The 12,531-nt window shown below is 42.1% G+C and overlaps 1 protein-coding gene across 3 annotated transcripts in view; it reads left to right on the forward strand.

Moving 5' to 3' along the window:
* The window catches only part of UBE4B (ubiquitination factor E4B), a 107,629-nt gene that overhangs the window by 16,027 nt on the left and 79,071 nt on the right, over positions 1 to 12,531 (forward strand). For all 3 annotated transcript variants that reach the window (XM_040326412.1, XM_040326411.1, XM_040326410.1), the window contains exon 2: positions 10,450 to 10,636. In XM_040326412.1, the coding sequence (XP_040182346.1) occupies positions 10,450 to 10,636 (187 nt within the window). The remainder of the gene's footprint in view (positions 1 to 10,449; positions 10,637 to 12,531) is intronic.

The following is a 12,531-nucleotide window of genomic DNA, read 5'->3' on the forward strand; positions in this document are numbered from 1 at the left end:
TGTGATATTTATTAAATAAAAAAGTAAAAAATATTGTTTTTTAAAAAATTGTCGCTCTTTTGTTTATAGCGCAAAAAATAAAAACCGCAGAAATGATCAAATACCACCAAACGAAAGCTCTATTTGTGGGGGGAAAAAAACATAAAGATTTCGTTTGGGTACAGTGTTGCATGACCACGCAATTGTCATTCAAAGTGCAACAGCGCTGAAAACCAAAAATTGGTCTGGGCAGGAAGAGGGTGAAAATGCTCTGTATGGAAGGGGTTAAAGGGTAAAAGTTTGGTGTGGCTTTTTTGAGCTGACCTTCCATTTTTTTTTTTCCCCTGAAGGTGTCCTTTAAACAAACTTTTGGAATCTTATATTACAGATGTCAAGTAGTAGAGACTCGTAACTCCCAATAATAACAATGTGTTCAGGGATCTCTGACACGTGCCCCGGTTCAGCTGTTGCATTGTAATAACAGATCCACTTTAATATTCATTGGACCTTCAGTCTCGTGAGTCGGCGGTATCGTTGTGTAGCCCTAAGCCAAGCCATTTCCAGCGTTCCTCAATCAGATTCAGGGTTCTTATATTTTGTTTTGTGCCAAAAAAAAGGGGGGGTAATAAATGGTGTGTATTCCAGCATTTCAGAGGAATTCATTGGCATGCACTAACACGCTTCTTTATAGAAGCTATACATATTTTATTTCCCTTCTTGGGACACAGCATAGGCTCTTGGCATAAAGGTTAATATCGAGTATTGCACTGGTGGTGTAGAGGCGTTGGACCCGGCAGTTCATGTCAGTAAATCAAAGTATTTCTCTAAGGTTGCATTCACACCTGAGCGTTGAGTTTTTTGGATTTTTTTTAGGCGTTTGAGCGTTTTTGTACAGCGTTTTTAAAGTGCTTTTGAGCTTTGACGGTTGATTTTTTTTTTTTAACCAATAGTGTAAAATATTTTGTTCAATCCTTTTATGTTTTTTTTTAGCCACCTCCTCCTCCTTTTTTTTTTTTTTTTTTTTTTTTTTTGGGGGGGGGGGGGGGTTAGGCTATGGTTTGGGGTTAATTAAATTATTTCATTATTAATAATAATTTATTATTATTATTTCATTATTATTAATTTGTTTGTTAGGATTAGGGGTTAGCGTTATCCATTTTGTCACCCCCCCCACAAATAGAGCTTTCTTTTGGTGGTATTGGATCACCTTGACTGCTTTTTTTTTTTTTTTCATTATTATTATTTTTTGCACTTTAAACAAAAAAAACAGACAATTTTCCAAAAAAAAAAAACTAAACATTTTTTTCTTTCTGCTATTAAACATATACAATAAAAAAATTGTAAATACCATTTCTTCATACATTTAGGCCAATTTGTATTCTGCTACATATTGTTGGTAATTTTCCCCAATAAGTGTATATTAATTGGTTTGCGCAAAAGTTATAGTGTCCACAAACTGGTGTGAGAGATCTGTCTCTATATATATATATCTCTATGGCTCTCTCTCTTATCTCTATGGATCTTTCTCTTATCTCTATGGATATCTCTCTTATCTCTATGGATATCTCTCTTATCTCTATGGATATCTCTCTTATCTCTATGGATATCTCTCTTATCTCTATGGATATCTCTCTTATCTCTATGGATATCTCTCTTATCTCTATGGATATCTCTCTTATCTCTATGGATATCTCTCTTATCTCTATGGATATCTCTCTCATCTCTATGGATATCTCTCTCATCTCTATGGATATCTCTCTCATCTCTATGGCTCTCTCTCTCATCTCTATGGCTCTCTCTCTCATCTCTATGGCTCTCTCTCTCATCTCTATGGCTCTCTCTCTCATCTCTATGGCTCTCTCTCTCATCTCTATGGATCTCTCTCATCTCTATGGATCTCTCTCATCTCTATGGATCTCTCTCTTATCTCTATGGATCTCCCTCTTATCTCTATGGATCTCCCTCTTATCTCTATGGATCTCTCTCTTATCTCTATGGATCTCTCTCTTATCTCTATGGATCTCTCTCTTATCTCTATGGATCTCTCTCTTATCTCTATGGCTCTCTCTCTTATCTCTATGGCTCTCTCTCTTATCTCTATGGCTCTCTCTCTTATCTCTATGGCTCTCTCTCTTATCTCTATGGCTCTCTCTCTTATCTCTATGGCTCTCTCTCTCTTATCTCTATGGATCTCTCTCTCTTATCTCTATGGATCTCTCTCTCTTATCTCTATGGTTATCTCTATGGTTATCTCTATGGTTATCTCTATGGTTATCTCTCATCTCTTATCTCTATGGATATCTCTCTTATCTCTTTAGATATCTCTCTTATCTCTATGGATATCTCTCTTATCTCTTTAGATATCTCTCTTATCTATATGGATATCTCTCTTATCTCTTTAGATATCTCTCTTATCTATATGGATATCTCTCTTATCTCTTTAGATATCTCTCTTATCTCTTTAGATATCTCTCTTATCTCTTTAGATATCTCTCTTATCTCTTTAGATATCTCTCTTATCTCTTTAGATATCTCTCTTATCTCTTTAGATATCTCTCTTATCTCTTCTCTCTATAGATATCTCTCATCTCTTATCTCTTCTCTCTATAGATATCTCTCTTCTCTCTATAGATATCTCATTCCCTCTTATCTCTTCTCTCTATAGATATCTCTCTTCTCTCTTATCTCTTCTCTCTATAGATATCTCTCTTCTCTCTTATCTCTTATCTCTTCTCTCTATAGATATCTCTCTTCTCTCTTCTCTCCTATGGAGATCTCTTCTCTCCTATGGAGATCTCTTCTCTCCTATGGAGATCTCTTCTCTCCTATGGAGATCTCTTCTCTCCTATGGATACCTATAGAGATTTCCATAGAGAGAAGAGATATCTCCTTATCTCTCTAGATATCTCTAGGAAACTTTACTGGTTGGTTTTGCCTGTTTTGATTCATTCTTGCCAATTACAAAGCATCCAATAGAATCTAGTAGTTGCTGACAGTCCCCAAAATCTCACTTTCTGTCATTTATCAGTTTATTGGGCTCTGAAATTAAAGTGAAATAACCTTGTAAAGCAAAATCCCTTCTGACGTGTTTTTGGAAAAGAGGTGAAAATAGGGTGAAAGGTCAGCAGAATTCCCCCGTGGAATTACCTGACACCGCGTTATTTTTGTTGTCTGTTTGCTTTTTGTTTTTCTGCTTTTCATTTGCTGGTGATCATTTAATTTGCGCGTGGTGTCGGCACGTACGCATTAACTGTAAAGCGCATAGGGTGTGTTATTCTATAGCTGCTGTCACATGGTCCCCGGGGGACACGGCATGGAGCTTGTTTGCTGGACATCTTTTGTAGTATGCTGTAAACTGACGACTGTTCTAGAGGTCACTATAGGGCAGAGAATTAAAGGGAACCTGTCATTAAAGACCAATTCTCACATAAGCCAGTAGAGCAGATGTCTGCGTTGCTGAGTCACACGTTTGTTCTGTAAATGGGCACCTTTCTGGCAATGGATTGAGGGCAAAAATAAAATCTCAAACAAACCTGTGCTTTGCCAATACAGGGCAAAGCAACAGACTTCTTTGGGCACTTTTTTTTCCTCCATAATAATTTTGAAAGAAGATGGAGACCTATTCTCATTGGCCACTTTATTAGGTACACCTGTTCAATTTCTTGGTAACACAATTTTCTAATCAGCCAATCACATGGCAGCAACTCAACGCATTTAGGCATCTAGACGTGGTAAAGACAACTTGCCGAAGTTCAAACCGACCGTCTGTATGGGGAAGAAAGAGGATTTAAGTGACTTTGAACGTGGCATGGTTGTTGGTGCCAAACGGGCTGGTCTGAGTATTTCAGAAACTGCTGATCTACTGCAAATTTTACACACAGTCATCTCTCGGGTTTGCAGAGAATGGTCCAAAAAAGAGAAAATATCCAGTGAGCGGTATTTGTGTGGAGGAAAATGCCTTGTTGATGTCAGAGGAAAGCCGTTTACCGGCACTTCCTGGTTCACACTGTGATTGGTCACAACTGATCACATGGTAAAGAGCCTCTGTCGGAGGCTCCTACTACAATCGGAGATGAGGTGTGTCAGAGTGACACACAGCACTACTGATCGAAGCGCTGCACACCCCCTCGGGCACGCGTTGGCATGTAATCTTACTGGACATCATGATGCCCAGTCAGAGGAGAATGGGCAGACTGGTTGGAGATGATAGAAAGTCAACAGTAACTCAAATAACCACTTGTTTCATTCAAGGTATGCAGAATACCATCTCTGAATGCACAACACCTCAAACTTTAAAGAAGATGGGATACAGCAGCACAAGACCACACCGGGTGCCATTCCTGTCAGCTAAGAACAGGAAACTGCAGCTACAATTGGCACAGGATCACCAAAATTGGACAATAGAAGATTGGACAAACGTTGTCTGGTCTGATGAGTCTCGATTTTCAGCTGCGACATTCAGATGGTGGGGTCAGAATTTGGCGCATTGGATCCAACCTGCCTTGTATTACCGGTTCAGGCTGGTGGGGTGGGGGGGGGGATATTTTCTTGGCACACTTTGGTCCCCTCAGTACCAATTGAGCATCATTTAAACACCACGACCTACCCGAGTATTGTTGCTGACCATGTCCATCCCTTTATGATCAGTGTCTCCATCTTCTGAGCAGGATATTGTCACCATGTCACAAAGCCCCGATCATCTCACCACTGGACAATGAGGTCCCTGTCCTCCAAGGGTCTCCACATCTCATCCAATAGAGCATCTTTGGGATGTGGTAGAACAGGAGTTCGGCATCATGGAAGTGCAGCCGGCGAATCTGCAGCAACTGTGTGATGTTATCAGGTCACTATGGAGCAAAATCTCTGAGGAACGTTTCCAACATCTTGTTGTATCTATGCCACGAAGAATGAAGGCAAAATGGGGTCCAACTAGAAGGGTGTTCTTAATAAAGTGAAACCCCTGAAAGTTGCATGTCTTTTCCATCTCTCTCTTCTGGAACGGTTAGAATATCCCACTTTATCTGCTGATTGGCTGAGAGATTCTCATACTGACAGCTGAGTAGACATCCAGCTGCTGACCAGTCAGAGTACAGCAAAAAGTTTGCAGGTGTGTCAGTAAAGCGATTTGATTGGCTGACTCGTCTAAGACCTCTAGGGAAAGTTCCGAGGGGACCGTAGGTAGAATCATTGTTAGGGCCGCGCTGTGATTGGCTAAGGGTATACACGTACACAAATGTATGTCTCTCCGTGCCTATCTCCTTAGCCCGCCCCCTCACAGCACTGATTGGCCGAGCTGTTGCCTGACTGACATCTCCATCTGGAACAGTCGTGAAGCTTCTGCTTAGCCCGCCCCCTCACGGCACTGATTGCCCGAGCTGTTGTCTGACTAACAGCTCTGTCTAGAACGCTCACAAAGCTTCTCCTTTCTTATTGACGTAATTGACCAACCCGTTGCCCCTGATTGGACAGCGCTCTCTCGGACTGGAAGCCTCGGGAAAGTTCTGTGGCTCGGGTGCCTCACTATAGGCCTATAGGCTGGTTGTGCGGGAACGCTCGGGAACCTTCAGGAAAGTTGCTAAGCGACGTAAAGAGCATAGCGAGGACCGATCAACGATTGGCTGTAAGCGGCGTGACGTCCCCCCCCACAGGCGGCGCCGCCCCTGCACCCACTGCCGTCCCGAGGCCTGGCCTCAGTGGCCTTGTCTGGAATCCGGCCCTGCTTTGACGTATATTATCTCCTGCAGGTGTGGTGCACTTTCTGAAAAGCCACTTCTTCTACCGCCAGCTTCATTCACAACACTGAAGCTCTGGGATGGCAGGTCGGCAACCTGCTATCTGGGCTTGGCATCCAGCCATCCCAGAACAGGAGGTCGCGGGCCACATCAGAAGGCTCCGGGCCCCTGGTGTAGATGGATGGGGTAGTTTTGCTTTAAATATTAAAAGTGAATTGCATAGCATTGGCTGTGCTTGGGGGTGTGTGCCAGGACAAGTCTGATTATTGGAGGAGGGTACATTGAGTTCCCAGCACAGCTTGAGAACTGACCATGCTGTGCTCCTGCTTAGTGTGGCCTGTTTTTAATTGGAAAGCAGAGGGACTGGCAGGAACACCAGGAAGCAATACAAAGATAACAGGATTTCTTTTTCATACACGGTACAGCAGACACATATCGGGAATATGAAATGTTGGATTTACATATTCTGTATTGTACCCTTCTTGCCCTTCCTTTGCTCCCCTGCTTCTGCATTCATCTGATACGAGCAAAGAGAAAACATGGTGCTTCCTGGAAATGAGAAGCAAGTGACTCTCTATTGTTTCTCCGATGTGACAGCGGGGGCCGATGGACGTCACAAAAGGCTTGGGACTCCAACTTGGGTAACTGGGGATTTGCAGAGATCTTCGGGTCGGGTATTGAGAAGATTCTCCCGACAACAATGGATTTTCTGCAATACTTGAGCGAATGACGGAGCTGACTAAGAAACCTCTTCCTTGCAGAGCCCACATTTTGAAACTGTTTATTTTAGCATCAGAGTTTCTTTTATATATACATTTTTGCAGGATTTTGTCTGCGAATGTCGGTTCCCACGCAGACTATCCTCTCTTCTGCCCTTGTCATACTAGTGATCCTGTTTCTAATTCCTCAGCTGCAGGATTGCTAGAAAACGAAGGAAAGATGCATACCCGATTTTTTGTTTTTTGTTTTTCCCTCGCTGTCGGAAACGCTAGAAAAATCTGGGTCACCAGCAAGAGAGCATTGCTCGCTCCTTCAGCCGGCAAGGTGGCAACACATGCAGTCAGGTGGGTGTTCTCACTCCATGCTGTGTCCTCCAAAGTGATCATGCCGCTGTTCTCACCAGTGACGGGCTTTCCAATGTGACATGGTGGTTAAAGAGACGCTATAACTTTGCCCAATCGGGTGGAGATGAAAGAACGTTTTTAGTAAACAAAATAAAGATTTATACGAATTGTAACCGCTTTCCGACCAGCGCATGACTATGTACGTCGGCACAATGGCACGGCTGCGCAAATGGGCGTACAGGTACATCCCCTTTAAATCGCAGCTTAGTGGGCACCTGCAGCGTACTCCATGACCATGCACAAGGGTCCCGCGGATTCTGTCCTCCAGTGTCTCGCGATCGTGGCACGACGCTGCAGAACAGAGGGATGCTTATGTAATCAAGGCATTTCCTTGTTCTGCCTAGTGACATGACAGGGATCTACTGCTCCCTGTGATCGGGAGCAGTGATCGCTGTCATGTCAGTTGTAGCCCATCCCCCCCCCCCCCCCCCCCCACAATTATCACTCCCTTGGGCACACTTAACCCCTGGATCGCCCCGTAGTATTTAACCCCTTCCCTGCCAGTGTCATTTATACAGTGATCGGTGCATTTTTATAGCACTGGTCGCTGTATAAATGGCAATGGTCCCAAAAATGGTGTCAAAGGTGTCTGTGTCGCCGGCACGATAAAAATTGCAGATCGCCGCCATAAAAATAATAAAAATGCCATAAAACTATCCCCTATTTTGTAGATGCTACAACTTTTGCGCAAACCAATCAATGTACGCTTATTGCGATTTTTGGTAAAAAAAAAAAAAACATATCGGCCTAAACTGAGAATATATATATATATATATATATATATATATATATATATATATATATATATATATATATATATATATATATATATATATATATATATATATATATATATATATATATATATATATATATATATATATAATATAAAAAAATTTAATAAAAAAAATTTAATAAATATCGCAAAAAATATATATATATTGAATTTTTTTTTTTTTTTTTTTTTTAGAATTGTCGCCTTTATTTTGTTTATAGCGCAAAAACTAAAAACCACAGAGGTGATCAAATACCACCAAAATAAATCTCTATTTTTGGGGGGAAAAAAATGTAAATTTTGTTTTGGGAGCCACGTCGCACGTCCGCGCAATTGTCAGTTAAAGCAACGCAGTGCCGAATCGCAAAAAGTGCTCTGGTCTTTGGTCCGAGGCTTAAAGTGGTTAAACCTGCTCCCACCCTCCATCCTAAGCCTATTCTACTACCCTGTGATGCCGTGGTCTCGACTGGGGCCAGATACAGCTCTTTGCTTGCCTTTTAACTGGCTCTTGAGGCATAATTCCTGCCACCAACACCATGAATGGGGCATAATTCCTTCCACTGCCAACAAAAATGGGGCACCATTCCTTCCACTGATACCAACTATTTCTCTCCAATACCAAAGGTCAGAGATTGTTTGCTCCCATTAGGTACAGTCCGGACCCCTTCAAGTCTAAAAGACCGTAAACTGGCCCTTTCTTTAGAAAGTTTAGAGACCCCTACTGTAAAGGAAAGTATTTTTTTTTATAGCACTGATCGCTGTATAATAATCAATGATCCCAAAAAAGAGTCAAGTGTCCAATCTGTCCATCAGTGTCGCAGTACTGCTAAAAATCACAGATCGCCGCCATTACTAGTAAAAAAAAAAAAAAAATGCCGTAAATCTTTCTTATAGTCTGTAGACGCTATAACATTTGCGAAAACCAATCCATACACGCTTATTGCGATTTTTGTTTTTGTTTTTGTGTGTAGAATATATATTGGTCTAAACTGATAAGTGTGTGTGTGTTTTTGGGGGGGGGGGGGTGAAAAAAGGGATAGGGGCAAAGGGACAGTGGCTAATGCTGACCCTATCGCATTCCCTCCCCCTGAAGTTGATGGACTGTCTCGGTACTTGGTAATAATGAGTAGCATACATATGTATAAAAAGGAGAATTTTATTACAGATAAAATTGTTACAAAAGTAGCATAGTTAGAATTGAAAAAACAGAGACTCAGGGTGTCCCTAAAGAATAATCTGTTATTACAAACATATAGACTGGTCTATGCCTCGACTAGTTTTGCGGTGAAACTGCTTCCTCAAGAGAAACAATCTATAAAGCAAAATATACAATTAGTTTAAGCAAACATAATAATGCAACAATAGCCAGTATTGCAACATAAAAGGGGAAAAATGCAAAGAAATAGCTTACCTTATGTTAAGGTGGCCGTGTGCGGCAACGGATCGCCAGAGCAAGTAGCCCCCTGCGGCGGACAAGGGGGGATGGTATGGAAATCTCTAAATGGTATTTTTTTGGGGGGTATTTATTATAGCAAAAATGTAAAATATATGTGTAAAATATATATATATATATATATATATATATATATATATATATATATATATATATATATATATATATATATATATATATATATATATATATATATATATATATATATATATATATATATATATATATATATATATATATATATATATATATATATATATATATATATATATATATATATATATATATATATATATTATATTTTTTTTTTTTTAAAGCGGGGGTTCACCCTAAAACATCTACATATCGTTACATCCAGCATACTGCTGACATCAACAGTATGCTGGATTTTTTTTTTTTTCCCCGCTGTACTTACGTTTTTTCGTTGTTTTCACCCGGCTTCCGGGTTCTCGCTCCCCCTGGGTAGTAGGCGTTCCTAATACGACGCATAGATGATTGACGTGCGGGTAAAGCGCGTCATCGCCTTCCGAAAATATCCGAGGGGGACTCGGCACTTTACGGCGCCTGCGCAGTCAGCTCTAAACGGCAGGCGCCGTAAAGAGCCGAGTCCCCGTCGGATTTTTTCGGAAGGCGATGACGCACTTTACCCGCATGTCAATCGTCTCCTGGGAGGATCAACACTCACTCCCAGGAGACATTGCGCAGATCTCCCTGTCGGGGGGAAAAGGAGCGACACGCCCACTCCCTCGCAAGGAAGAAGACCCGGAAGTGAGGCTGAAGACAGGTAAGTGTCCACATTTAAAAAAATGACAACGCTACAAGCCTTTATTAAGGCTGGAGATAGGTTAACTAAAAAGTTTATTTTGAGGGTGAACCTCCGCTTTAAATTGTCGTTCGTTCTTTCTTTTTTTTTTGTTTATAGCACAAAAAGCGCTGAGGTGATTAAATGCCACCAAAGGAAAGCTCTATTTGTGGGAAAACAAAAGGACACAAATGTATTTTGGGTACAGCATTGCATGACCGCGCAGTTGTCGGTTAAAGCGACGCAGTGCCAAATTGTAAAAAGTGCTCTCAGTAAGGGGGTAAAAATCTTCCGGGGCTGAAGTGGTTAAAAAAAAGTAGGCAGTGAAGGCTCCCATATTTCCACTTTGACGGGTTTTCTCGGAGAGATCTACAGAAGTCTGTGTTTTGAACTCTTGAGGTACCACGTTCTACAGAAACTTGAATGTCTGCCATGTTCTGACTCATTTGTTATCCCTGCAGAGCCTTATTCACCTTGTATGCCCAACTTTGCTGGAGTTCCTATGACTGTGTACATCTGTGCTGTGCTTCTGTGCTGCTTGTGTTCATGAATTTTTATCTTTTTTATATTTTTTTTTTTTACAGATCAGACGTAGGCGCCTGGCTCGACTTGCTGGTGGGCCGTCCTCACAGCCCACAACGCCGCTTACTTCTCCGCAGAGAGAGAATCCCCCTGGACCACCAGCAGCAGCACAAGCCCCCGTCTCCTCTCACCAGCTCGGCTTAAATGTTCAGGGCATAACCCCAGCTACCTCACCTATCGGAGGGCCAGGTGAGTGACTGACAGAGAAACTTGGTGCACCTTATTCCCGACACGTCACTGATCTGTTTTGGGAGTGCTGACGTTTGTCTTCCATATTTTTTTTGGGGGTTCATTGTAAAAACCTTTTGACCTTGTAATATTATTGATGCTTATTTTTAGGGTTGTCCCGCTACTAGTATCGGTACCGATACTGAGCATTTGCGCGAGTGCTTGTACTCGCGCAAATGCTCCTGATGCTTCACCCGATACTTTTTTTGCGGGCAGAGACTAGGACAGCTTTCATTTAAAAAGGAGTTCCACCCAAATTTGAACTTCCGCTTATCCAACTCCTCACCCCCTTACATGCCACATTTGGCATGTAATTTTTTTGGGGAGGGAGTGGGGGCTTCAGGAAGAGTGGGACTTCCTGTCCCACTTCCTCCTTCCTGTAGGCGACTAAGCTTAATCGCCTACAGGAAGGGGCTGCTGTAGGCGATCGCCTAGGACACGTCACAGGTCCTAGGCGATCGCCTGGCCAATTACACGGCGCAGGGCCGCGCCGCTCGCGCATGCGCAGTGCCGCTCGCGCATGCGTAGTGGGTGCCCGGCCGTGAAGCCGAAAGCTGTCACGGCCGGGTGCCCACACTGAGAATGAAGACGCCGGCCGGGGAGGGGGGGAGAGGAGCGGAGCCCCGGCCGGCGCGTCGCTGGAGCAGGTAAGTGTCTGTTTATTAAAAGCCAGCAGCTACACTTTTTGTAGCTGCTGACTTTTAATAAACATACAAATTGGCTGGAACTCCCCTTTAAATAGCTGTGTGTTCCCCCGCTGCGTGTTGTCATATATAGCCTCTCCCCCCTTGTCCGTGGCACTTTGATAGACAGATCACCCGTCCCAGGACAGAGCTTTGGACTGGGTCTTAAAGGGGACGTACAGGTACGCCCTTGTGCCCAGCCGTGTCATTTTGTCGACGTATATCGTCGTGCGGCGGTCCTTAAGTGGTTAAAATAGCCCAGATGTCCTTCCTTTTTGGATTTGTGCGGGAAAAACGCTGAGTCACCAGACAGGTCTGCACGCTCTGCAATCGCCAGTTATTCTTAGTACAAGGTTGGGACTTGCTTTTGTTTTCACCAAAAGAGCCGACATTTACACCATTTTTTTTATGGTTTTATTACGTTTGAAGGTCTTTGTTCTTTTGTTTATTTTATGATTATATGATGCTAGTTTAAATTTACCTCCATTTCTTTTGATTGAAAACAACCAATATCCAAAATCAGTGCCAGGCTTCCAGCCATACTATGTACCTTTACAATTATTCACATCAGATGCAGGTTGTGAGCCTAAACCATGCAGGTTTAGGAGATATCCGGGGGAAGCTACAGGTAAACCTTATTATAGGGTTACCTGTAGTAAAACGTGGTTGTAAAGTTTAGTGTGTGTTTTACCTTTTTTTTTTTTTTTTTTTTTTTTTTTTAATACATTCTCTACATTAAATAGGTTGTAAACCCTTGCCTATATATGGAGCCAAGAAAAAGCATTTTATTGTAAATTTTGTCATGTCACAAACAAAAAACGTAAATGTATTTTACGTCACTGTATTCCCGACACGTCACTGATCTGTTTTGGGAGCTCTGACGTTTGTCTTCCATATATTTTTTGGGGTTCATTGTAAAAACCTTTGACCATGTGATAGACCAGTGATGGCGAACCTTGGCACTCCAGATGTTTTGGAACTACATTTCCCATGATGCTCATGTACTCTGCAGTGTAGTTGAGCATCATGGGAAATGTAGTTCCAAAACATCTGGGGTGCCAAGGTTCGCCATCACTGTGATAGACCAGCACAAAGTGGCACATAATTGTGACGTGGAAGGAAAACGATAAATGGTTTTCTATTTTTTTTTTTTTTTTTTTTACGAATATCTGA

This window comes from Rana temporaria, chromosome 10 (genome assembly GCF_905171775.1).
Source record: "Rana temporaria chromosome 10, aRanTem1.1, whole genome shotgun sequence".
Classification (NCBI taxonomy): Eukaryota; Metazoa; Chordata; class Amphibia; order Anura; family Ranidae; genus Rana; species Rana temporaria.